The sequence below is a fragment of the Heloderma suspectum genome, chromosome 2 (genome assembly GCF_057233095.1).
Source record: "Heloderma suspectum isolate Gila_16-S chromosome 2, 16-S_ref, whole genome shotgun sequence".
Taxonomy (NCBI): domain Eukaryota; kingdom Metazoa; phylum Chordata; class Lepidosauria; order Squamata; family Helodermatidae; genus Heloderma; species Heloderma suspectum.
This window is the reverse complement of record NC_139459.1, coordinates 171,884,820-171,912,135: the sequence shown is the minus strand read 5'-3', so window position 1 is coordinate 171,912,135 and position 27,316 is coordinate 171,884,820. Positions and strand designations below refer to the sequence as shown.

The 27,316-nt window shown below is 48.6% G+C and overlaps 1 protein-coding gene across 1 annotated transcript in view; it reads right to left on the bottom strand.

The window, feature by feature from the left end:
- The window catches only part of SLC6A8 (solute carrier family 6 member 8), a 39,526-nt gene extending 24,968 nt beyond the window's left edge, over positions 1-14,558 (bottom strand). Inside the window, exons 1-4 of the mRNA XM_084836039.1 lie at positions 13,827-14,558; positions 5,675-5,806; positions 3,950-4,202; positions 3,662-3,794 (exon numbers count right to left, since the gene is read on the bottom strand). Coding sequence (XP_084692165.1) covers positions 3,662-3,794; positions 3,950-4,202; positions 5,675-5,806; positions 13,827-14,118 — 810 coding nt within the window. The 5' untranslated portion in view covers positions 14,119-14,558. The remainder of the gene's footprint in view (positions 1-3,661; positions 3,795-3,949; positions 4,203-5,674; positions 5,807-13,826) is intronic.
- Positions 14,559-27,316: the final 12,758 nt, after the last annotated feature.

The following is a 27,316-nucleotide window of genomic DNA, read 5'->3' as shown; positions in this document are numbered from 1 at the left end:
TTCCAACCCTACTATTCTATGATTCTATGAAAGGGCAGCAAACAGACGTTTTTTAAAAAGTACTATATTTTTACTGCCAGGGAAGGGGAGATTTTCTACTTGAGGTGCCAAAATAACTTGACTGGCCTCAGGCACCAATGCTTGGAGGTGAGGAAACATAATTTGCTTCTCCAGAAAAATGTATTGAGCAGGCCCTGGGTGAAACCCCCCAGACATATGAACTGCAAGGGCCCAGTTGTCAGAAATTATACACACACATGCCCTAAACTGTGCAAGTCTAGGAAGACACTGACTCTGGAAGAAAGGCGGGGAGCTACATCAGGCTACCCACCTTCCCCCAGCTGCTGAATAGCACACCTGGAGTTCTGCCCCTTACAGAAGGCAAGGGGGGGGCGGGAGACAACAGGACTTGGGAGGAACAGCTGCTGACTCATCTTCTGCTGTGTCAGGGAATGTAAAGCTACAGGCGCCCTCTCTCTTGAGAGGCCAACCTGGCAATCCTAAACACTCGTGACCTCAGAGGTTTGTTGAGACGCTGAATGAGATCAGGATTAGTTACAGATATAAATGCTCTAGATACTGAGAATTTTTATATGTGTGTGTGTGTATATATATATATATATACAGTGTGTGTGTGTGTATACATAAAACTTCAAAGAGCTGGCTTTCATCTCGCTTCCTTCTGATGGATTAATATGCCCACGTGGGTGATCAATAGTTTCCACCCTGAAAAGGTGCTTAGGCATCACTCTTTAACAGCTTTCTTCCAACTAGCAGTATAAGAAACACTTAAAGGGATAAAGGCCTCTGGGTGATGGAATGCTTTCCCTTCATTCTTGGCCTTGTTCTGGAACTTTTGGGTGTTGACTACCAGAGGGAGAACACAAGCCTGGAAGGGTGACTGGCTATCAGCCAAGTGGCCTGCTCTCAGCAACCTCTCCTCATCTGGGCCACAGGGCCAACTGTGGGAGGCCGAGCTATACATGCGCCTGTCTGCTGAGGCCCCAAGGCTGCTGCCGGCGACCTCCAGCTGCCTGTCTGCTGAGAAATGTCAGACTCTGTCAGGCATGGAACTTGCTGACGGGAGGTATTTCAAATGCATTGGCCATGGACAGGAAAGAGGGAAGCAGGCGCTGGGTGTCTGAGGGGGAAAGGAACATGTGTTCGATCAGGACGTGAGGAGCATTCCCTCATCCCGCCCCGAGATCCTTGCTAGTCTTATCAAAACTGTTTTCAAAATGCCTTGGATGTTCCACTTCAACAAGTTCTGAATTTGCCTCAGGCAATATTTGGCTGCTACTCTAGCCAGGAATGTCTTTGTTGAGACAGAGAAAGAGAGGATTCATTGCGCCTGACAAGAATTTTGTCTCTCAGTCTATTGTCAAGAGCTGCAAACCCAAACTATCGAACCTGGGCATCTCTTTTTGGGTAGGGGGGCTAACAGTTGAGGCAACAAGAGGTGTCCACCTCAGGAGGTGGATTTGGGGCTCTGTTAACAGCGACGAACTAGGAGGTAGATCTGACCCACAGGACACAAACTACTGAGGGCCAAACAAGATGATGGAAGGCCTTTTGTATTAAAACTAGGTCTTCTGCCAAATTCATATTAACTATGGACATGGGGTGGGGGAATTAAAGTTCAGCACATGCAGGAGGGAGGAGGGAGATGAACCCTTTCATGCCCATACTGTTTTTACCCCGCAACTACTGCACCCCTGGGATATTCCCCCATCCCTAACAGTGGGGCTCCAAAACTGGAATCAACCCTCACAAAAAGAAAAAAAGAAAATAAACAGCTGGGGCACATCGGTTTCAGAGCAAAATGTGCAGGCTGGCAAAGGTTTTAACTCCCCAAACCTGGCCTGCCCACGCTGTGCATTCTGTGGTCCTGCTCTGCTTTATATAGATTTGGAAGAACCTGAGTTGTGTCTGCTGCCGTCACGTCTAGTCTGACGCTAAGACATTTGCCTGTAGAAGCCCCAATAGACATTAAGGGCAGCACCCACTCACGCCAACAGGGACGGTACAGGAGAACTTCCCAGTGGATTGTGCCCCACTTGAATGGGGGGGTGGGGGATGTCACTTTGGATGTTCTGCCTCAGGCACCAAAAAGTTTTAGACCTGCTGCGTGCTCTTTCCCAATTCCTGGACTGATTCCTTTAAGGGCCTGTCCTTCCCATGTACTTTGAGCACATTTGTACACATTTCCATTCCAGTCTAGTGTCTTCAAACTGAACGGCCTGTCTCCCGAAACCACTTGGGCAAGACCGGGAAAGTAACAGTGCCAAAGGTGTTTATTTGCTTCTCCATTTGGGACCAATTCCAAGTACTGGTGTTAACCTTTAAAGCCCTAAACCAGAGGTGGGCAACTTCCAGGGGTCCAAGGGCCAATTACATCCCCCCAGAACGCACTGGGGGCTGCAACCCAGCTGCTCCTGTGCTGCCAAATTTGCCACTAAAATTCGGTAGGGTGGCAGCAAAAAGGCTCATTTTTCTCATATGAGGTAGCCTCAGCCCCAGGTTTTGAGGGGCAAGCTGTCCTCAGTCCCTCCCCACCCTTCCTGGTGGCTTGGCATTTGGAGGGGTGGCAGTGCCTGCAGCTCCTAGCACTGACACGGTAATTCTGCCATGCCACACCGCCACCCAGTCTGTGTCACGGGAGTGGGGCCAGCACAATGGCAGTGTTGGTGCCAACAATCCCAGTTGCATGAAGCTAATGCTCCTGTCTGCACCGCTGTATGCAGGCAGCCTACCCGACCGGTGACAGCACTGACCAGAATGGCAAGACCAGGCACCTGGGCCTGGACTTGCCAGCACCATGATGTTTATAATGCCACCCCCGACCCTGGCCTGAGGATGCTGCCTGCTGACGCAAAGGCTGTCCAACCTGCTCTCTTCGGTTGTCAGCTGAGGGCCCAAACAGACATTGCTTAAAATCTGTGTCTAGCGGTTACGTCTTATTTTTATTCTAGAGTAGGTGCAGCGAGCATGATTCGGATCAGCACCTGTGTGGGGGGGTGCTTTTAAGATCTGGATTGGGACCCCTATTCCTACTCTAGAGTAAAATGGGGGGGAGATAACCGCTAGATACAGATCTAAAGTATTGTCTGATTTGGCCCTGAGCCCCTCACCTTCTGAGACTGGAGATGAACAATTCTCAATCCAACACTTTTCATGGCCAGCCCCTCCAACGCCAGGCTCCTGCCCTCCACACACACATACACATACACACACACACACACACACACACACGTCTCCTTCACCTACACGTCTGTTTTTAAATGCACACTTACCCATGTATCTATCTTCACAAAATCTCTTCATCCTCCACTCACACATCTCCATCTACTCAGGTGTGTATCTGTTTACCTATCTCCATTCACCCATCACATAAAACTCTCTGTCAGTTCTTCAGGTGCCACAACACACCCATAGGTGTGAGAACCTTCCAAGCTGGCCACCGAGCTGCCAGCTACCGTTTTCAGGAAGGGGATGATTGCCAGGGGTAGTGTGGATTCTTCAAGAAGGGATTACCCACCTTCTAGGGAGTCATGTGTGACCTCCGGCCTAATCCATCCACAATTTCTGCCCAAGCTCCTGAACAATCCCTCCCTCCCTCACCCACCCACCCAGACTCAGGCTGTCTCCCTAAGCCTCCTACCTTTCCTGTGGACTTGACACCCTTCCAGACACAGAAGTAGACAAGAACCCAGCAGGCCAGGAGGCAAAGGGTCACCTCCCAGTTGATATCCCCAGGGATCTCCAGGCCTCCCGACAGATTCAGCACCTTGTTCCTGCAGTCAGGGAGACAAAGAGTGAGCCGTGGTTGGGATGGAGGAGAAGGCCTTTTCTGATCAGTGGGTTTTGCTCAGGCTGGCCCCTAACCCAGTCCCTCCCAGGAGGGTCAGATGGCCAGAGCAGGACAGGATGACAACATGCCAGGACTCACTCCCAGAACTCGATGACGGGGGATCTCTTGTCGGAGAGCTCGTCGCAGGTGAGGTTGCTGCTGGCAGTGCCGTTGGCGCAGTCTTCATGCCGGAAGATCTCTACGCACTCAGGGGAATTCCATAGGTTCCCACAGGTTGACCAGGGCAGGGTGGCCGTGAAGGACTTTACCAGATAGTAGAAAGCCCAGGCAAGCACCATGATGTAGTAGGTGTTGCAATAGAAGACAATCACCATGGAGGCAAACCCCAGTCCTGTTTGAAGAAGGTAAGTTACATGGGGAAAGGAGCCAGGGGCCAATGAAATGCCCTTGCCCCCAAAGTGTAGGTGCCGCCCCTCTCCCCCTTGCTGTCCCACTTGGGTAAACACCTTGAACTAGGGCTGTGCGTACTCTATGCAAAGTTAAAATTCTGTACCAGAAAAAGCTGGCTTCTGCCATCTGTGTAGATTATACAAATTGAGCAAATTTGCAGAATAGTGTACTCCGCTTCTGCTACTTATGGGAAGGAATGAAGAGCAATGCACGGACTGAAGCTCAGTCTCCAACCACTGGTCAGCTGACTCTGTCCTCTCCCTGGCTTCTGAGATTTCACCAGGCGTTGCCCACCCAAGTATATATATTCAGAGCCATAAGGGCTAGAAACTTTTTTTTTTTTTTAACTGAAAGCCAATGTTCTCAGGAAGATGAATTCTGCAGCCAATACTTTCTGTGCTCCTGAAGAATCATGGTGTCTGTCTTAAGGTCCTCCCTATAAATGAAGACACTCAAGTCCCCACAGTTCCTCACCACCACCACTCTTGCCTCAACATACTTATTCCCCTGCTATATTAATGAGTCAGTCCCTGACTGTACTCCCCATCCCTTAATGCCTAATGCAGAATGCAAGGACTATGTCATAACTATGTTTTGTACATCACTTTGCATTGCTGGTGCTAATGAAATGCTAAGTAGTAATAATACTAAATGGTATTAAACCTACTATTAATTCTAATAGTAGTGCATGGATCTATCTATCTGATCCAGATCCAAAGTGGCAGACTGACTTGGTTAGAGGAACTGGAAAAGGACTACAGCCTACATTTTCAAACTGTGGAGTGAGACCCCCAGATGGGGTAGGAGATGATTGCTGAGACTCTGGGGATGAGCCATAACTGCTCAAAGACAATCTGTACCTCCCTCCGTCTCTCCCCTGACCCTCAACTGGAACTCTGCAAACAGCAGCTGGAGGAATGAGCTGGTCAATTCCTTTCTTCTATGGAAGGTCTCCGCCAGTGCCGGCAGCTGGCATCCTTGGACAGGTGCCAGGGCCCCAACAACCCAGTAGGACCCGCTGGTGATGCCTGCCTTGGGTCCCCATTTTTAAAAATCCCAGCACAGCGCTGAGTAGCATTGGATGGCTCAGGCCAGCTGCCATACTAATTTCCCACAAGGCCCCTGATGTAGCATCACTCTGGGGCATTGTGGGAAGTTAAAATGGCAGCTTGTAGCACTGCTTTCTGTCTCCACCAAGTAAGCCCCAAGGAGCCCCACCCAAGGAAGGGGGAGAGGGAGTTTAGAAGAAAGATATAACTTCAAAAGGCTTGAGGTACAGGATCTTCCCCTGTGAGCAAGAACCTGTCCCAAGTGTGTGTGCGGGCGGGGCGGGGCGGGGCGGGGCGGGGGGGGAGCAGCAAGGAGGACAGGAAGAGAAGGAAGTAGGTGGCTCAAGAAGGGGGAGCCTCTTACCTTTGAAAAGTGGTGCGATGTTCCATACATTGATGCTCCCTGCCTTCATGAACTGCCCCAAGGAAATTTCCAGGAAGAAGATGGGAATCCCGCCAATGAGGGCAATAAGAAGGTAAGGGATGAGGAAAACACCTGTGGCCAGGTGAGCAGGCACAAAGTAAGCAACAGCCCCATCACTCTTCAATCCCAGCCCCCTGAGCCTCTCCCCATAGCTATGGGCTATGTATGTATTCTGCACTAAAATAATAATTACGACAACAATCTATGCCAAATTCTGTCATTAGAAAAGTTGTGCCCTCTATAACTTATGGAAATTTGCATGACTTCTCTTACTTTGCATAATTTATTCTGCTTCTGCTTATTGGGTGAGAGGGGAAGAAGCATCTATACAGGGCACTGAACCCCACGCACTGGAAATCTGGTTCAGCCATCCTTTGGGCTCCTGACACCTCACCAGGCACTGCCAGCACACCTTGAATCATATGCTCCACTTTTCATAAGGACTAGAACATATAAGTGAGATTCTTAGGAAGCGGGGGGGGGGGGGTTGCAGCCAATATCAGTACCTGTGGCTTTCTGTGATATCATGGAATCGCAACATACACACAACCAGTGCCTGTTCCCCACCCCGCATAGCACCTCTGTTTAACACATCCCTGCAGCTCCATTCAGAGATATTTTGTTGGCAAGGAGAAAGTCTGTGTGCACAAATGATTGCAAAACACAGAGGAAGGATAGATCCCTGAGATAGCTGCTAGGGAGGTGGAAAGAGGAAAGAGATACAGAGACGGTATCATCCCCTGTTGTTTTCCCTCTGAACCCCATCTAATCTTTAGTCTCTTTTCAGCTCCCAGGATCAGGATGAGCCCCTTAGCATCTCTTGTGTTACCTATTTTGGCTACAAACTGGCCACTGCCCCTCAGTCTGGCTCCTCCTTCTCCAAACAGCCCTCATCTTTCCTGTCACCACTGCAGGCACTCGTGTGCCAGCCCCATGGTGGTGACTGACAGGCCTGTGTGTTCCCAGTGCACGTGGGTTTCACTGTGAATCACCTCCAGGGATGCTATTTATATCACAGATCTCTGAGCTGTGGGAAGGTCTGAGCCCTGCTCCTCTTCCTGCAAATCCCTGGCTAAGAGGATAATCTTGGGGATGTGAGATCTTTCCCATGGGGATTAGCAGGACAGGGGTTGGGGAACCCATTCATCCTTGGGTGTTGAAGAAGGCATCCATTTCCTGGGGATGCAATCATCATTGCGCTTGCAGGTGCGCATAAGGCGGCGGACTACAGCCCTGGCAGTTAGTGCGCCAGAGTGTGTGCTAATATGACTTGGAGGGCTATGCATGACCCTGGGTGAGTGTGCATGTGCAGGGCTTATCCTAAGGCCCAGTGCTCACCAAGGAGGCAAAGCTGCATCTGAGCTATACCATTGCAGAGTGCAGGTGTGGGCTCACATGCCTGAATACTTCATTTAAAAAAAAATCCCCGCATACAGAAAACTAGCATGTCAGGGGGGACAGTTCTAGGCTAGCTTCCTCCCCAAGGTGCTTGTTTTTGTGTGTGCAGAGTGGGGTTTTTCTGTGTGTGCTTTTTAAAACAGAGATGCAGTCAGTCAAGTGAACCCTCACCTGTCGTCTGAAGCGGTACAGCTGAGACACAGGTTTACCACCTCTGTGAGAAGTAGGCCTGAATTAGAGCTAACCTTCCCTGGAATCTATTTTCAAAGGACCAGAAGAACATTTTCATCCTTAGGCAGAAAAATGAACAAGAGTAGCACAAGAGCAAGATTGTGCCTCGTGGGTCAGGTCTAGCAGTCTCCCACTTGGCTGTCCTTATTGGTGTCTAAAATCCAGTCTTGCAGTAAAATCCCAGTTTGGTTTCAAAGCCAGAAGCAAGCGCTGAAAGATGTGAATTAATAATAAAAGACAAGGGTGCCTCTGAGAACATGCAAAGTATATTTCTCACTCCACAGAATAGCTGCTAGCTCCTACGTATCCGGGATTAGAGAGCAGGACTTCCAGAACAGAAAATGTGGCTTCTAGTCAGATTTAATCCTCAGCACTTTCTTTTTCAATATTTTCAAATCTGTGATGTGTGTGTGGTTTGCGTAGCATATATTTACACTCCGGATGGTAGTGCAAATTAAACAGTTGCTCCCTCTTTGCAAAGAACTGCAGTTTTATGAGAGACCGAGGGCTCTCTAATGGAATCCTCAGTGTCCTTTCCAAACTACATTTCCCAGGGTTCTTTGGGGAAAAGCCATGACAATGAAATAGTTATGAAACCTATATATATTTGTAGTGTACGTCTCACGGGTTTTCTTTATATACCATACCAGATCAGTGACTCATTAAAGGAAAGGATTCGGGAAGGAGATAGAAATCTACTTGTGATCCTATTGGTTTTTCACTGAATAATGACTATTTGCATGGGAACAGCTTGTGAATTTTGGCTGCCAAATGAAAAGATTCCATAGACCTCTTTTGTGAATTAGAAAGGGGATTCACAGCCAGCGAAGGGAAAGAGTGAGTAAGGAGATAGAGAACACACCATGACCGGAGAAATGAACCCCCACAGACAGATCTCCATTCTGGAGGGATTCACATCTGAGAGAAGCCAGTGACATCTTACTACTCCCTGTCCTGAGCACAGCTTCACCTAGAAGACCAAGTTGCCTGACTGGGGTAGTGGTGGTAGTGGTTTGCCTTCAGGCACCCAGAGTCAAAGAGACTGAGTCACCCATTCCCTCTGATGATGTCATCAGGCCCCGTGACAGAAAAGCGTCTCTGTCCTATTTTGGCACTTGGCATCAGCTCACCCCCGCAAGTCTGTTGCTTGATGACTGAGAGTTTGCATGTGTGAGTGAGCCAACACAGATGCAAAGCTGCAGCCAGAACTTTCCTATCATATTGCCTCTGACACAATACTTGTCAGCAGAGGCAGTTCACACATCCACCTGCAAGCCGTGACAGGGTAGCAAGTGATGTACTTGCACTTTTCGGTCAGCTCCCCAGAAACTGTTGCATGGGCCTACTATGCTATTCAGCAGCTTCTCTAGAAATGAAGCTTCTGTCAACTGGCTGCAGATTAAAACAGGGAAGGTGCCCTGTGTCACTCTCGCTTAGAGGGGTGGCAGTGGATTATCCCAGCCTTGGCACAAGCCAACTCCCTGCCCCACAAGCCATTTTCCCTAGAAAGCGCAGTTAAGTTGGGAGAAAAGTCATTCCAAGCCAATGAAGTTGCCTAATTAATGCCTCTTTATCTCCTACTCCATCCCTCTTCTATCCCCAACCTACTCTAACAATGCCCTTCAGTCCAAATCGCTTCTTCTCCAAGCTTTCTGCTCCCCTCACCACAGTTACTGCTTCCTTCCTTACCCCCACGGCCATTCAGTGCCTTTGATTGCCTGGATCAGTTATCTCCCCCTGCCCTCTCCTGAGCTCCTATAAGCCTCAAAATGTTATTAGAGCAGCTTAAACTCTCGTCCTGCCAGGGCCGAGAGTCAAGAGACACGTTGGCCGCGCGAAGACTTGTTTTTGCCATGTCCCTCTCCTTTGCTGGTCTAGAGAAATAAATTATTTTCCCCGGGCCCAGGACAGTAGCCAGATAAGATCAGAATCTTACCGCCTAATGGCATCAGTCATATGCCGTTCTCATACAAACACACACAGTCTCTAGGCCACTTGCCAAATTCAAGGTTTTTGGCAATCCCCTGGGGTGTTAGCTCAAACGGAGTCCATTCAATGAGACTTTATTAACATAACAAGATATACAAATAGTGTCAAAACAAGGAGGAAGGACAGGTCCCAGATCTTTCCAATGGAAAGGGGAAATAACGCATCCCAGTGAGAAGGAGCTTAAGTAAAATAGCTCAGGGCTCTATCCTTTGGTTTTCCAGTTTTGTTAACCAGTTTCTGTGCCTCTTCTCATTGGAGATTGAGCCATTTTTTTTCCTTCTCGCTCTCTCTCTTTTTCAGAAAGGGAACGCCAGGGTTGGAATTGGTTGATGCTGTCTACATTCATCCCCTGCAAAAATATCTGGTAGAGATGCAGCCAATTCTGACTTTCTGTTGAAATCTGTCAAAACGTAAGTTGTATTTCCTCATCTTCATACAAGATATTCTTAATAAAAATGGTAGATTTTATTTACATTTCTAGTCCTCAATAAACACCAGGAGAAAAATGCTAGGGCGAGGAGTTGATAACGTGGTTTGTAGCCAAGTCTGTCAGTACAATGATGTGCCCTGTGTAAACCTAGCTAAGCCAACACACTTGTATTTAGCTCCAAAACAGCTGTATGTATTATATTTTTTACCTTCCTCCAAAGAGCTCAAGATGGCATACATGGTTACCCCAACCTACCCCATTTAATTTTCACAACAACCCTGAGAGGCTGATTAGGCTAAAAAATAGTGATTAGTCCAAGGTCACCAAGTAAGTCTCACATGTCTGAGCGGGGATTTGATCCCAGGTCTCCCCAGTTCAAGTCCAGCACCGCACTAACTCTACACAAATACCACGGAGAGCACTTGGCAGGGGGAAATGTATGCAGGAGTGTCAGCTGGGCCCTGTCATTTTACCAGAGAGCCAGCCAGCCAGCCAGCGTGTGTGTGTGTGTGTGTGTGTGTCCTGACGTGCATCACATCGCCCTAGTCGTGATCACCCACAAGAAATCCCTCCCCTCGCAAGCTAAGTTCTGACTTCAAAAAGCAAGGAGAAAGTCACTACTCCTAGGGGAGAAAGAGATGGCAAACCATGCTATGCAGTCAATTGGCACTGGATGAAGAATGGAGCAATGGTGACAGCATGAAACAGGGTAGGATCCATACGCCCCTACCACACACGCAAGGACGCAGGTGACGCCAGAGCAGGCTGACCCCCAGAGCTCCATTACTAAACAAAGAGGATTTAAGCTAGCCTGGGTAACTATCCCCTCTGGTTTGGAAGTCAAGATGTGTAGGGATTGGGTCATTCTTAGGGGCATGCGAGCAATGCCTCTTGAGTATGTGCAGAGTATACTCTGGTCATCACTACTTCTATGTTTCAGCAGTGAGCCCTGGTTTGGGGAACAAGTCCCAGCTTAAGCGAGCTCCAGGACTTGTTCCCCAAACCAGGGCTCACTTAAGTGGTGACGACTGTCTCCTTTTTCCCCGCTCCCTGGCAGGTTTGTCCTTCCCCATGTACTTTGGTAATGTTCTCAAGCAGCACGTTGTGCCAGTTAAACACACCTAAACGGAAATGAATTATTCCTCACTTCCCTGTTTCCCCTCCCCTGTTCCGTCAGTTAAAAAAGGGCCAATCACAAAACAGTTTGTAGACAATGGTCTGAAAGATGACAGACAGGTGCTCTATTCAGATGTAATGAGTGGAAGCAGGTCTGCTCTTGACTGTTCAGGGTCTCTGCAGATTCAATTTGGGCAGCAGTCATTGCATCAAGTCCACCCTTGGCTCATGCCAGGGGGCGTTTGCTTCATGTATACATTTTTATGACTTATTAAGCCACAGATTGCCTAAACGCTATTTTCAGGGCTCAAGGGTATGTTTGGGCCTCAGGGGAAACTCAGAAATGACACCTCTGTTTTGGAGAACCAGTGGGGTGTGGAGCTTAGAGTGCCAGATGATGGCTAGGGAGACCCAGGTTCAAATCCTCACTTAGCCACAGAGCTCACTTGGTGACCTTGAGCCAGACTCTCTCTCTCTTTTTCAGCCTAGCCTACCTCGCAAGTCTGTTATGAGGATAAAATGGGGACACATGCACATACACACACACTATTTATGCCACGTTGAGTACCGTGGAGAAAAACGCAGATACAAATGTAATAAATAAATGTGTAATAGTCCCCCCATCACCACGTACTCTCTCACATACAAAGCAACAAACTAGACATTATCTCAGTAAATGTGTGTTTAGGGAATGTGAGGATGGGGCACTTACAGGGAAGGACTGGAGAAAGGGGTGCTTAACTACTCTGGTGCCTGACAATTCTCCCCTGAAAATGCCCCCTCTGAGGCTGCTTTCTCCCCAGCCAGGCTCACTTTCTGTTTATCTGAGGGGGGAAAAACAAACTTAAATAATAATGGGTAGAGACAGGCAGGAGGAGGGTGAAGTGCTCCCCTCTTATTTGCCAATTCTGCCCCTTGTATCAGTGTTACACCCCATATTTCCCTCACAACGTCAACTATCACGCAAAGTCACAGACTGAAGCAGCAAGGTGAGACAGATTTTGTAGGCCCTTAAAGGGACAGGGTGAGACCCAGGAGGCTCAATCTACAAGGATGTTCTCTTGTACAACAAGCCTCATTGAAAAGGATGGGAGCTCTGCAAGAACTGAGTAGCGGCACGCTGACGACAGCTGAGCTCTTGCACAGCTCCTGCCCAGTTGATGGGGCTAGAAAAAGAACTTCCCAGTGGATTGTGTCCCATTTTTATTGTTGAAAATGTGTCTATATGTACATGCCATACTCTATTGTTCTCCTCAGGCATAAAAATATCTTAGGGGGGCCCAGGTCCACCCAGCTACAGGCCCACATATCAGTGAGACTGCCGAGGGCACAGGGACAGACAAATGAACTCTAGATCACTGTCCTGAGTCCCTCTAGGCTAGGAGGTGCTGGGTGGCACAGACTGGTGTGCCAGACAAGGAAGGGTGCTACAGCTGTTCGTTTGGGGGTGTCCCATGGCCAGGCTGGGGCATCTATTAAATTCCTGGCTCTCCTGCCTGGTGGTGCTGCCCCCTTGTGGCATTGCCACCCACCATCAGCTGAGCAAAGGCCTCACCACCTATGGCAGCCTTCCCCAAACTGGTGGCCTCCAGATGTGTCGGTTGACAACTCCCAGCATGCCCCAGCCAGTCATGCTGGCTGGGGGATGATGGGAGTTACAGTCTGACACATCTGGAAGGCACCTGCTTGGTGCCTTTTTTCTTTTTGGGGGGAGGGATGATACTGCTGCTGCATGCAACCAGCCAGCACACCCTTCTGCAAGGTGGAGGCTGCACTAGCAAGAGGCGTGTGGGGTGGGGTGACACACACAGGACAGCACAGTGCCAAGCGGAATCCTCCCCACCCTCGAGCATTTCCAGCTGAGGCAGGATTCTTCCTTCTGCATCTCTCAGGTCTATCTTCCACCCACCCGTGCTCATTATTTCAATCTGGATAGACAGAGATCCCATTCCTCGGATCTTCCTTAGATCTGTCTGAGCAGGATGACTTCCTTATAGCCCCTTGCTAAAAGAGACGGCTGAGATTTCCATTACACATCTTCTCCATCTAAGATCCCTTTTTACAATATCCTGCACAAGCGCGCGCACGCGCACACACACACACACACACACACACACATCTTCCTGGTACCCCACCTCTGGATTCCATCTGTTGCCTTCAGGATTTCAACCTGGCGAGATTCCCTGAGTGATGTTATGAGTCACTTTTCACGGTTCATTTTTAAAATGGGAGGTCCTAGAGCTCAATATTGCCCAGTAATTGCACATCCTGCAGACTGGGTCTTCTTGATCCCAGGTGCATGTGGGGCTGATTGGCATTCTGTATATGTTCAGAGACATACCCTTTACACACACTGCCAGGGTTGTGCCCTGGCTTTTGAAACATGTTCCGGGGCTAAATGCTGCGGTGCCCTAATCCCACTCTTCCTTCTCCTCCTTGTAGGAAGCCACCTTACCCTTTCCTCCCAGGGAACTTTAAGTTATCTCTTTCTTGCTGTTGCAATGGAGTGGGGATGGTGGGTCCTTGAACGGCATCCGACTACCCTTTAGTTTAGGATGTTCAGCAGGCTTAAGGTCTACCATCTCTTGTTTCAAGGCTGAATACCGTGCGGGGCTCCCTCCTGCTGGGCAGGACCGTGCCGGGCTCCCTCCTGCTGGGCAGGATCAAGCTGGACCTTGGATCTCCCCTACAAGAAAGAGCGATGCTCCCCAACCGCGACCTCTCTCTCTCCCTCTCGCAAAGGGTCCCCTGGACAGATTCCCCTACACATCTCACCTGCTCACACACACCTGAGGGTCAATCTATCCCGTAGCTTTACAGGCAGGGGCAGGCACCCGCTCCCCCCGGCCCCGCTCCCCTCGTACCGGAGGGGATCCCGCCGTGCCCCCTCCCCATTCCCCCACCACCACGTGCCCGCGGACTGCTCACCTCCCCCGTTCTTGTAGCACAGGTAGGGGAAGCGCCACACGTTGCCGAGCCCCACGGCGAAGCCCACGCAGGACATGATAAAATCCATCTGCCGGGTCCAGGTCTCCCTCTCGGGCGCCGGCAAGGCCAGGGCCGGCCCGGAGGGGTCGGCGGCCTCCACTTTGCCCGCGGCGGGGGCTCCCTGCTGGCACATGGCGGTGGCGGGGCGCCCCGTCTTTTTGTCCGGCTGTTCCACGGAGACGCTGTAAATGCCGCCGCAGGCGCTGCTCTCCGACGAAGCCCCCTTGGCCATGGCTCCGGGGGGGACCCCCGAGTCCCGGCCGCCCCCCTCCAGGCGGATCGGGCCGAAGCGGGGAGGAGGAGGGAGGAGGAGGACGACGACTGGGGCGCGCTGGCTGCGGGGAGAGCCCCCGGCGAGGGGCGCGCGGGAGGCGGCGGACAAGGGGGTCTGTGAAGGGGAGGTCTCGCGGGGGCAGGGGCTCGAACCGGGGGCGGCGGAGGGCCGCGGGGACTCAGAAACAATCCACGAAGCACTTGAAGGTCAACCTGAAAAACCTCATGTGGTCACTGGACGCGGGGAAGGGGGCTGCTGGAGGGCGAGGGTCGGCGAAGGCGGCCGAGGGGGCGCCCCCACTGGACCCCGCCCGGAGGCTCGGCGAGGCTCGCGGCGGAGGGGGACGGCGATCCCTTCGCGGCTGCGGCGCGCCTGTCCCGCTCGGCACCCTTCGCGCTTCTGCCGCTGCCGCGGCCGCCGCTGATGTCGCCGCGCAATCGCCGCCCCTCCGAGCACAGAGCCGCGTGACGTCAGCCGCCCGCCCCCGGCTCGCGCTCGCGCTCCCGCTCCCTCTCCTGCCGCCGCCGCGACCCGCCGCCCGCGCCTCCTTTCTCCTGCACGCTCCGGCACCGCCAGCCGCAAGGGGTGGGGCGGGGACGGGCGGGTGCGATCCCAGCTGGGAGGGGGCGCGCCTATTCCCCCCCCCCCGTGCACCTGTTCCCTGCCTCCTCCCGAGCATAAGGCTGTTTGCATTTATCGATTGGGAATATTTTTATCCCGCTCCCCGAAAAGGTATGTTTGGACATATGGAGGGCATGGTTTTGCAACCGAACCTACGTTCTGAATGTGTGTGTGTGTATATATATATATATATATATATATATATATATATGATTGGGCATGGCACGCGCGCGCGCGCACGCACGCATATACACAACGTAGGTTCGGCTGCAAAGCCATGCCCTGCAGAGCAAAGAGCAGTCCTGTGCATAGTACGCCTGTGTGTGAGCGAGTAAGCGCTCCACTCACAGGCGCGGAAACAGGCTCAGAGAGCTGTAAATAAACATTTCTCAAGAAATCACCGCAGCATTCACCCTCCTTCCCAGTGCTTCCCCTCTTAACTCTCACCCCCCCCCCATCTGGTTACCCTGCAAACGTGTTGGATTATAACTCTCATCCGGGATGGTGGGGGTTGTAGTCCAACACACCTGGAGGGTAACCAGGTTAGAGACGGTGGATCTAAACTTTAGGTGGGGGGGGGGATGAGTGGGGCTGCCCTTGGAAAGCATCTGGAAGAGCAGCCAACTGGTGCAAAATGCCACAGACTGGCTCAAGACACTATGGACATATTACTGCTGTTTTGTTTGATCTACTCTGGTTCCTGCCAGAATGTTTACAGGCTCATTTCAGGGTGATGATTTTGCCCATACAGCCCTACAATTGTTTGGGATCTGGAAAGTGCTTTCTTCCCACATGCTGCAATCAGCATCTCCAGATTCCTCAGCTGTTGGTGGGAAGGACAGGTGGCTAATAGGAACAGGGCCTTTTTGGTAGTGATGCCCCCCACTCTATATTCCTTCAGGTGCCTGACTAAAACATAGCTGATCATGAAGGCCTTCATCCAGTGTAGGCTGGTGAGTCCAATGTCAGTGGGGCAATGCATCTGCTCCAGGTTTCCAAGGTGCACTTTGAATAGCTCCTTTAAAGTTCTGACTGGTTCTGACTGAAACCCGAACCGGATTCACCACCCCACTGACATTGGAGCCACCAGCCTACACTGCCTTCAGCTTAATGATTTTTGTTTGACATGTGTTTAGTGCTGTCCCCTTGTATGGTTCTCTTACATGCTGCTTTGCTGTGCTGTTTTTATACATTTTATATGGCTTTAAAAACTTGCTCAGCACATTGTTGATCTTGTTTTCAAGATTATTATTTTGTCAGCTGCTTTGAGTGGAAAAAAGTGGGACATAAGTTTTCAAAATTAATAATACATCTAGAAGGTTTGTCTCTTGCAGCTCAGTCCTCATCCATCATATTTAGCCCCTTTGGATTAAACTAGATTCGATTTCTTGTAAGTATGCTTATGACCCCCAGCATACTATGTTACAGCAACAACTCCCCCCACCCATATAGCACCTTATTGTGGTTTATGCCCCAATACAACTGTTACGGCACAATCCTATACCTGTCTACTCAGAAGTAATTCCCATTGAGTTCAAAGGGGTTTACTCCCAGGTAAACAGGTTTAGGATTGCAGCCACAATCCCAGACGTATATGTTGGTTACAGTTAGTGGTGCATAAGAAGACTGCTTAGCTCATGTTCAGAGGCTGTCCCTTCAAGGACTTGTTGCTATACTACCCACACACCCCGTGCCTTCAAACACGTACTCATCCACCCTTGGCAACATTTTTCTCTTGCTCTCACTTTCTCCCACATAAACACACACACACCCCAGGGGTAACTTGGATGGTAAATCAATGGCAACAAGGAAATGCTGGATTTAGTATAAGGACTGTCAACTAATCTAAAAACATGTAAATCTCTAGACTATAGAAACAACCTCTCCATCTCAATTCTCCCTCCCCATATCCCATGCTCTGGAGCAAGGATGTGCAGAAAGTAGATCTCCAGATGTTTTGGACCATTGGCCACACTTGCAGCGGCTTCTGGAAGCTGAAGTCCAAAGCATCTACTTTCTGCCCACTCCTTCTCTGGTGAGGAATGTGTGGCCCTCCAGATGTTGTTGGACTGCAACCCCCCGCCCTAGTCAGCATAGCCAAATGGTGAAGGGTGATGGGAATTGAAATCCAACAACATCTGGAGGGCCCCATGTTCCCTATTCCGGCTCTAGAGAATCATATGTGTCAGCAATGCTTAAAAGCAGTCACCGATAATCTCGGGACATTTTGTGCATGAAAAACATCAGAGTCATGGGCGCCTTAAAGACGTACGCTGCCATCCTAAATACATGGGCAGCATGAGCCTCTGCATCAGGGGTGGGTAATTTGTGGCCCTCCAGATGTTTTGGCCTACAACTTCCTTCACCCCTCACTATTGGCTAGACTGGCTAGGGCTGATGGAAGCTGTAGGCCAAAACATCTGGAGGGCCACATGTTGCCCCACCCTGCTGTCCATGTTGATTCCCCAGTTAAGTTCCACTGTGTTCAATGGGGCTTTCTCCCTAATAAGCCTGTTTAGTGTGTGCTGAAATAAACACCTGAGTAAGCATGTAGAGACTTGCACTGTAACACATGTATTGTGGCATAGTACATTTTGTACAATACAGCATATTGTGCAGGGTAGCTGCAATGGTGAAATTACCCGAATGCATGCATTTGAGAGAGGGCAAGAAACACACAAGAGGCTTTTCGTTTGTGATGGCTATTAGTCATCTACAATAAAATGTTTGACTGATTGACAAGGGACTTTTCAAAAGGCATAGTCCTCCTTTTATTGAATTCATGAGCAATAACTACAATTTGGACTTTAACATATAGATGTTTTTGCTGTAGTTTAATGAAGGTTAAGTGTGGATTTAATGTGGATTTTATTGTACTGTATTGTAATAAAAAAAAAGGGAGAAGCAAATGAGTTTTTTCTGGGGGTGGGAGGCGAAGTACCAGTGAGTCCTAGCCCAAAGTAAGCCTACTTCTCCTTCCCAGCCATACACCCCCTTCCCCTGTCACCTGCTTGCTCTTCAGTAGCCTCTTGCATCTGCAGTATTTCAGTTCACACATGACACCTCACACATGTCCTTCAGCCAATCCTGCATGCCCTTTCTCTGATCAGCTGTTACCCAAGCTTCCCAGCTACCCCAAGCCATATAATATTCCTGTACCAAACTCCCCTAAAATCAAGTGGACCTATCCTTTGGGCTTTTGGCCCAGTCACAACTGGGGAGCAGCCCTGTGGTCCCAGCAGTTTTCGTTTGATGGACACGTTTGGAAATTTGATAAAGTGTCAAGGGCACTCTCACAAAATGGCTGCCACAAGGGCAGCTTGCATTCATAAAATGGCTGCCAGGGTGGGCATGGCTGGTCACAAAACACTAATTTCCCTAAGGCAGATTGGTGAGAAAAACTGAAGTTACTTACTAACTGAAAAGTAACTTGCTTAAGAACACTCCAAAACACCAAACAATATGCAGATGGTGCTGAAGGGAAGTGCTTTGCTTTTCAGCATGCAAGCCTCCCACTTTAAAAAAGTGTAATTTAAAAAACAATCTTAGGGAATAAAATAAAAATCAAGAGGTGCAGGCAGCCTGATGGGTAGTAAGAGAGGTGCCTGTGGGCACATTGGTGCCCATGGGCACCATGTTGGAAACCCCATGTTAACTCCTAAAATGAAAGGCACTGGGGCTTAAGCCTTCTAAAATGTCTGACTTGAAACCTCTTATACCTCATCCCAGACTGCTTGTAAATAATAAAGGCACTCTACATATGCTCAAAGTTGCTCTCTTCTCTATATTTCAAGTCCAAGCTCTGCATTGAAAATAAGTTATTGGGCTCAAACTGAGCCCTGCAACAGGTCCAAGACCTGGCTTCAGAGTTTGTCTCTTTGCCTCATCCTGCCTGCCTTCCCTCAAACTGCCTTGACTACAGGACCTGGCCTCTCCCACCTCCTGGGTTCTATTTCCTGATACGGAAGGAGAGAGAATTTTTATTGGGTTGGAAGAACTAGCATCACCCACACGTCAAACAACCAAATCAAACCAATCAAACTGAACAAGCAAAAATTAATAAACTTGACTTGGTCAGGTTATGTGGCCTCTGGGCCAGTTGCTAGATTTGTGTAATATAAAAAACAGGATTTGGGGCCTGTGACACAAATTTTGTGAGTAAAGTTGGCTTTATTTTGTATTTCTGTTTTTTGAAAGCATCAGCAGCATTTCCACGTAGAGTACAATGTGCATGCTTGAACTGCATCTGGTGTGGTAGGCTTTGGTCCACGGGACCTTTGATGCCACAATAAACCTCTTAGTTTTTATGATGCCACCAGGCTACTTGCTGTTTATACTTGAGCTTTGTAACATGCACACACACACATACACCACACATGAGCCAGGCTACTTTGCTCAGCACAGCCCAGAGCACTTTCCCAGGCTGCTGTATGAGAGACTGCCACATGTGATTCCTTGCTAGCTGCTGAGTAAGTAGGCAGAGTAAGCGGTGCCATAGGCAGAGTGAACGGTGACAGCAGTGTGACAACAGCAATTTTGGGGAGCTGCAGCTTCAGGAATAGCTCGCATGTTCACTTCCTTGCACATATCTTTTGCCCTACCCTTGAATCCAAACATGGGCTTAGCCTGCAGTATCTGGCAACATCAGCCACAGGAACAAACTGAACGCTTTGGCTATTAGCTCTGCTCCTGCTAGAGTCTGCCAGGCTTCACTCCCTGACCCTGATCTGCAGTCTTGGATTTACTTCAGCAGCATTTTCCTCTGCCCTTCCAGGTACCAGAATGTTTTAAATCCATAAGTTAGCAACTGAGTAAGACCAGTCGAAGCAAGGGTCAGGATTGCTGGGTTTCCTTCCTGCCCTCTCTAGCTCAGCTCCTTAGGCAAAAATGGACCAGTATTGCGTGTGTTATGTGTGTGTTTCTTAACACACACACACACACAATTATTGAAAGATTTATCCCACACACAATGTGTGTACTCCCTTTAAAAAAAAAAAAAAAGCTACCTAAGCCTAGTGGCCATGATGACTCCATCTTAGGGAAGTGAATTGCATAAATAAATTACGCACGTAAAGCAGTACTTTCTTTTATCTTTCTGAATCTACCTGTCTCAATTTCATGCAGGGAATCTGAGTTCTAGTGTTATGAGGGGAGGGGGAGACAGATTTCTCTCTCTCTCCAGATCATTCATAATTTTATAAATGACTCTCACGTGCCTCCCATAATGATGTATTTTTCCCCATAAATAAAAAGACACCAAAGATTTGGTGCCCTACAGATGTGTTGGACTGCAGCTCTCATCTTTCCCAGCCAGCATGGCCAATGGGAGTTGCAGTCCAACACATCTGGAGGATACGAGGTTGGGGAAGACTATTTAAGGTTTTCCTTGTGGGTGTAGATCAGGGGCCAAATCCCATCCTCCACGGGTCCCAATCTGGCCTTCCAAAGTTCCCCAGCAGGCCTTGTCCCCTTTCCCCCAGCCACCAATGGTTGGCTCGTTTCCCAGCCTTTGTGCATTCTGTTAGGTTGAAATGCCTCCCCTAAGGCTTTGTTACTGGCAGTTGCTGCAATAGGCTAGTAGTTTGGCCCTGCCCTTTTTGCCTTTGGCACCACCCACCCCAGATCTTCTCCAAAACTGAATCTGGCCTTCAGCCTGAAAGAGGTCCTGCACTCCCGGTGTAGGTGGTCCACCTCCCCTCATCATTTTGGTTGCCCTGTTCTGGCCTTGATGTGATGTGAAGGGAAGTGAGGCCTTTGGTTTAAATAGCCCAGTCATGGTTCCGTTTGTTTGTTTGTTTGTAACATACACCTTTTGAGCACTGACCTATCAGAATTAAATTTGGTAAACATGTTCTGGACACAATTTAATGCTTCAATGACCACCTCAAAACCCACACCTGTTTTCAAGGGGTGTGTTTGTTAGAAAACGTGAAATATGCTGTTTTTATAGTCTTTTATTACATATTCATGTATTGCCTATTTGTATAGTTTTGTATGTTTTGTTTATCTTGTACACTGCCTTGGGAGGGTTCTACCTTTAAAGGAGGCCTAAAATAATTTTAAATAAATATCCTCCAAGAAGACTTGTGCAGCTGTCCTAAACACGATTACAGAGGAAGCCCCATGAAACACAATGGGACCTACTTCTGTGTAAGCACACATAGGACTGTACTCTGAGACATTGGGTGGAATGCAATCTTGCAGGAGTGGACCGCCACCCATATGACGGGACTTTCTCCTGCTCTGTTCCCCCGCAGTGAACCGTGCCCTGCCAAAATCTGTTCCCCGGACCCTCCAGAGCAGATTTGGAGGACATGCTGGGGGCTGCAGTGAGGGAGGGAGAATCGCTTCTCCTCCCAGTTCCAGTTCAACCCCTGAACAAGTTTTTCTTTTGTGTGTGTATGTAGCAAGGGTAGTGGGTGGGGGAAGCAGGCTAGGGAGGAAAGATGCAAACTAATCGTAAGATAATATGAGCCTTCTCAATCACGTCACTGTTCTAGTTCGTATTCAGGGGAAGGTAATCCACATGAAGTAATCTTTGTAAAGTTGTGTCTGCTCACAAGGTGGGAGGAATTATGGGGGTGTCTGTCAGTCTGTCTGTGTGTTGTGGGGAGGAGACACAAGGCCTAGCTGGTTCCTCTGGTCCCATGCCCAGTGCAGCTTGGCCTTCAGTATGAGATAATGTACATCTCTAATCATTTTGCTTCCCCAGCACGCTGCGTAAGCCACCAGCCTCCTGAAATAAGCAGGATTTGCCTCTTAACCCTGATCGCTTTAAAAAAAGGAATCCAAGCTCAGGCACATGATGCCAAGGAAAGATGCCAAATGGGCAGGATCTGCCCCTCACTGTCTATTCCTAGGTTAGAGGAAGCTTCTAGGTTAGGGAAGCTTCTCCCTCATGGGATAGGTGTATGTGTATCTTTCCCTACAGAGGAACATCCCCTCACTTCCCACCCACTGGAGAACAGGATAGGCTCCTGTTCATGTACGGTTACCAACTGACCAGGAAACAAAAATATCCTGGCTGCTTGTCTGTTTTGCTTTTGGTTGCCAGAAAACCAGTGGGAAGGCTTTCTCCCCTTTCACCTATTTGTTTAAAGTTGAACACCTTAGCTGAACTGACAGAGTTTGGGTTGGGCTCTGTCCTCAGGCCCACCCAACCCCCCCCCCACTTAGGCTCTGTCCCCAGACTGGGAACCCTCAAGCCCCTGTCCCCAAATCCATCAAAAATCTGTGGGTTCTACCTCCATATGTACCACTGGCCCCATTCTGGGTTCCACCTCCTGACCCAGAGGGTTCTATGCAGGCTCAGCCCCAGTACCTGGCATCTAAGGGCAAACTGTCTACGGGCTTGTAGAACCCACTAGCACCGACACCTGCCCTGGGCTCTTCATGTTGGGCAACTGGGTCTGTGAGCCTTCATTTCAATTTCCCCATTGCCTGGGAGTGACACCACATCAGGCGCTCTGGGGCATTGTGGGAAATTAAAATGGCAGCTGCTCCCAGCTACCCTTTGCTGCTGTTGCTGCAGCCACTGCCACTGCCAGGCAAGCCTTAACGTAAGAGGAGGCACACCAGAATACTTTGTCCAAGGCCCTCTCAAACCTGGAGCTGGTCCTCCTGAGGCTATCCGCAACCCTGCCCCACCCAGAAGCTATAATTTGTGCTTTGAATGGCTTGCATCCCTTTTCATCCTTTTTGATTGAGCACCAGTGCGGTGTAGTGGTTGGGGATTTGGACTGGGACCTGGGTTCTAGTCCCCACTCAGCCATGACTCTCAGCCTAACCCTACCTCACAGGCTTGAGGATAAAATGGAGAGGAGAAGGATCATGTAAGCCGTCTTGGATTCCTTGCATGAGGGAAAAAGGCAGGATACAAAAGTAGTAATAAGAATTAGAATATAGGTCATATATATAGTTCAACATTATAAAACTTCTTCTTTGTAAACTGCCACGTACAGAGCTTCGGCTATTGGGTGGGATAGAAATGTAATGAACTACATACATACATACATACATTGATGGTGCATCAAAATCATCACCTAATGTCTCCACGCGTGTGTGGGGTGGGTAGATGGAGGAGGATCTCTCTCTCACTCACACACACACACACACACACACACATACACACACACACACACACACACACACTGTATCTAATACAAATGAGGACTCTTTTTATTCTTGCTTCTCCCATCCCCTTCTTCTGTTCTCTGTTATTGGCTTTAGATTGTGAGGTCCATGAGGCAGAGACCTGTTATGTGACCACGTAAAGGTGCCACATGCGTTGATGGTGTTGTATTAATAACATATATCACATAATAAGTAAAGAAGGTCTGCTCCTTGAAAGAGAGAGGCCAAAAATGATCCCATTTCTTCTGCCACGGAGACAAGAAAATCCACCTTGCTCTCAGACCTTTATCTGAGTCAAGAGTCTCTCTGCCTCCAGCATCTTCCAGACCCCAGATCCCATTCTGTCTTCTCATTTCCCTTTACATAAAGGAAAATGTTATGGCCTCTGTGGAATAGTGTGTGTGTGAAGACATGAGTTTTTCAGCTGACACGTTACTTACCACCTATCCCAGATGGAGGAAAAGGCACCAGATGGTGAGTCGCATTCCCTCTACCAAAAAAGAAATGGGATAAGCAATCCAGTTGCAGAAGTTTGGTGAAGGTTGTCTGTGTGTGTGTGTGTGATTTCCATGCTGTCCCAGAAGTAGGTGAAATTTCCACTGCAATTCACACAATGCCTTCTGGGGTTTGGTGTTGGCCCATAGACCATCTGGGTTTGGCATGGAAATTTGGCAACAACCCACACAGCCCTGCTAATTATTGTACAGAGCAACACAAAATAGGGCTTTTTAAGAAAGGGAATGAATGGAAGGGAGCGTGGGGCTAGGAGGGGAAGGGGAACACAGCTGGCTCTGCCATATATTTCTTGCATGACCTTGGACATGTCAGTTGATCTCTTGGGGCTTTACCACCCTCCGTGGGGTTTAGATCCTGTAGGTCTCTTGTGTGGCTTAATGCATTCCTGATCAAGTTTCAGCCTACAGCATAATTTAATACAACCTCTCTCTCCTTTTCCCCATTGACTCCTGGTAATATTTTAAACACAAAGCTTTTTTTGCAAGACCTGATAGTTTAAATCTTTCTTTTACCACATGTTTGGATCAGCATCATTTTTCCCCTTAAAAGGGACAGTAAAATTAAACTAGGATCCTTGAGTTCTGGGAGCCCAGTGTATTAGAACAGGGGGCTAGGACTCTTATATTTTACTTTCAGCTCTGAAGGGAGGGTTGCAAATTACTAAAATGAATAGATTGTAAATGACAGGATATTCATCACAGTAATAAAAGCATGGTTTGTGCAATTTTTAACTGGCAGGAAATACCTAAAAAGGGGCCACTTCAATTGCTAGTAATGAGGGAAATTATTACCAAACCAAAGAAAGACTCTTTCATACATGGCCTCTAATTAACATGTGGAACCTACTGCCTAAGGATGACCACAGAACGGCCACAGGACCCCTGGCAACAATCTGTGCATACTTGTGTAGTTCTTGGGGAGAATAAAAGTATTATATTGGCCTGATTCGCACATAACCACATCTCTGAGTATGGGCTGTAGTTGAATAATGGGTTGTTGTTGAATTGTGGGTTGTCGTTATTTGCGAACCCTGCACTATGGTTTAACTATGGGTTGTTAACCACAAGCAACCTAGGAAAAGAGCCCATGTTTGTTGTTGGGTTGTGATTGAACTCTGGGTCCTACACCTCCCAGCATTCCCCAGCCACCCTGAAGTGAAGCTACTAGAGGAATTCTGCCATAGTGTTTCAGTATATCATCAAGAGGAACTTGCTAACCATTGCTTCCAGAGATTAAGAAAAAGGAAGGATTTCTTCACACAGTGCAGAGTTGAACTATGGAACTCGCTACCACAGGGAGTAGTGATGGCCACCAGTTTGGATGGCTTTAAAAGGGGGTTAGACAAATTCCTGGAGAAGACTGTCAATGGCTACTAGTCCTGATGGCTATGTGCTACCTCCAGTACCAGAGGCAGTGAGCCTATGTACATCAGTTGCTGGAGAACAAGGGTGGGAGGTGCTTTTGTGCTCATGCCCTGCTTGTGGGTCCCTGGTCGACAGCTGGTTGGCCACTGTGTGAACAGAATGCTGGACTAGATGGACCTTTGGTCTGATCCTGCAGGGCTCTTCTTATGTTCTTATATGCTTTTGTTCTTAATGTGATCAAGAGTTCAGGGAACTGCTTAGGGATTTCATTATGTTTAGCGGTATATAAGAATCACAAATAAATCAAATAAATAAAGAAGAGTTCTGTGTTATTTGGAAGCTATACCAAATTGTTCTCTAATTACCCCTTGACGTCTTGCAAAATTCTAGCTCCTATTCCCCCCTATTCCCCCCTATTCCCCCCTTACAAAGACTGCCTTCCAAATATTTCCAAAACCATCTGGTGAGGATATACAGTGGCAACTCTTCTTGGCAGGGTGATCTGTTTTAGGATGGTCTCTTAACTGTCAAGGAGGGTCCTGTTGGGACACACAGCAGCAGCAGCATATAGCTAACTACATGCGAAATGGACAGTCCCCCTCTGCTGTAACCACATGGAATCTCATGTCAGCCTTAGGGTTGCCTACCTGTTCTCCTGAGGCTCAGAACCTGAAACTGGGTTGGTGAGCTGAAAGTGGTACCTGGTAAAGAAGGAAGTAGAACCTGTCGTGACTTGGGGTGTGGGTGTGAGAGAGAGACAGAGAGACCAAGCCACTCTATCTGATTTATCTTCAGTACTAGGCTATGGACCTCTTTCCTATCTGTTTTCAAAGTATATTTATAACGCCTTATTGACATCTGCCTCTCAATTGCTCTGTCCCCCAGGAAGAGAAAGACACTGAGATAGGAAGAACATGCTGTACAAAGGGAGTGGCTTAAAACTTTTGCATGAAGGAGAAAGCCAGGGAAGGAAATAGTCTGCCCACTTAGGACGCTGTCGTATACTGCCTCAGATTATTTATTCATTTAGCCCAGTATTAGCTACTCTGACTGGCAGCACCAAATCAGCGCTTTCGACAGTGAGGAGTCTTTCCCATTACCCACTACTTGATTTTTTTAACGATGCTAAAGATTGAACCTAGGACCTTCTGCATGCAACGTAGGTGCTCTACCACTGAATTGTGGTCCTGTCTAGCTTTTCCTCATGATATTTAGCTCTTTCCCTCAGGGACCCTGAGGAGGCTAGAACTCTGCAACTTTGGGGCAAACACTGAGATCTGCAAACCCAAACAACCGGCTCGAAAGGATGGAATCTGGGGAATGAAAGGAAACTGTCTTAGGAAGTTTTATTCAAGACTGTGCATGATACAGTCTTCACGTACAGAAGTACTATGTTCCCCTCACTTTTAGCCCATGAGGAGGAATGTATTCAGTTATATACTGTGGGAACAGGGCCAACGTACAACATTGTGCTGCCTGAGGCAGGCGGGTTAATACTCCTGCTCCGGCTCCTTGCCTTTTTTATTGTTTCGTTACTGCATTAGCAGCAGCAGGACAGGCAATCTCTAGCTGTCTGGGGCCACCTTGCCTCTTACTGCTGAGCCCTGAGGGGTCCTTCTTCAGAGCAAGGCATTGTGGGTGAGGCGGCCCCAGAGGGTGCCAGCACCACTTTGCCATGATGGCAGCAAATACTGCTTGAAGTTTCTTTAAAGTTACTTTGTTACTTTAACATTTAAAATATCCTTAGACAATATTTGCTGGGGTCATGGCAAAGCGGCAGCAGGACAGGGGCTTTCTGGGGCCTGCTCAGAGTGGGGCATGGGGTGGTTGCTCTGAAGAGCTCCACTGACCACTTTCTTGCAGTAGCAAATGCAGCAGCAGCAAAAACAATGGCAATTTGCAGAATATCCAAAGTGGCCCCTGTAATTCTGGTTCACACATTCATATTTATCTCTTGGACTCTACGTTTGATTAATGTACGATTGATAACCAGCCACGGAATGTGCGAACTGATTCAGTTGAAAAGCATGGTGTCTGAGCTAACATCAATGTCCTGTCTGGGGTCTTAATTATGGTGACCCATTCACACATGTGAGCCATCACCTGCCATTGCAGTCATTCATGTATTTATATCCTCTGCCTATATATCCACGTGCTCATTTTTGTCTAATGTTGTCTGGCTGGCTGATGCAAACATGCCATCTAGTGTCCATGGCTTGCAAAACACCTATCTCTGTTCATGACTGTACAAACATGCTTTCTCCCTCTCCATCCTTCCCTAAGGAGGGCAATGTCTGGCCTAGCAGTTCTTGGCTGTTCTGCTCACTGATTATCAGCTCACTCCCCTTCTAGAACAGACATCATGGCAATGGAGGATAGGGTTATCTGTCAATGGGTATTAGTCATGACAAGGCAAGTGGAGCCTCTATAATTAGAAGTCGTCTACCTCTGAATGCTGGATGTTGGGATCCATTGCCTTCATGTTGTCCTGCCTGTTGCCCATTAACATCTGTTGCTGAAAC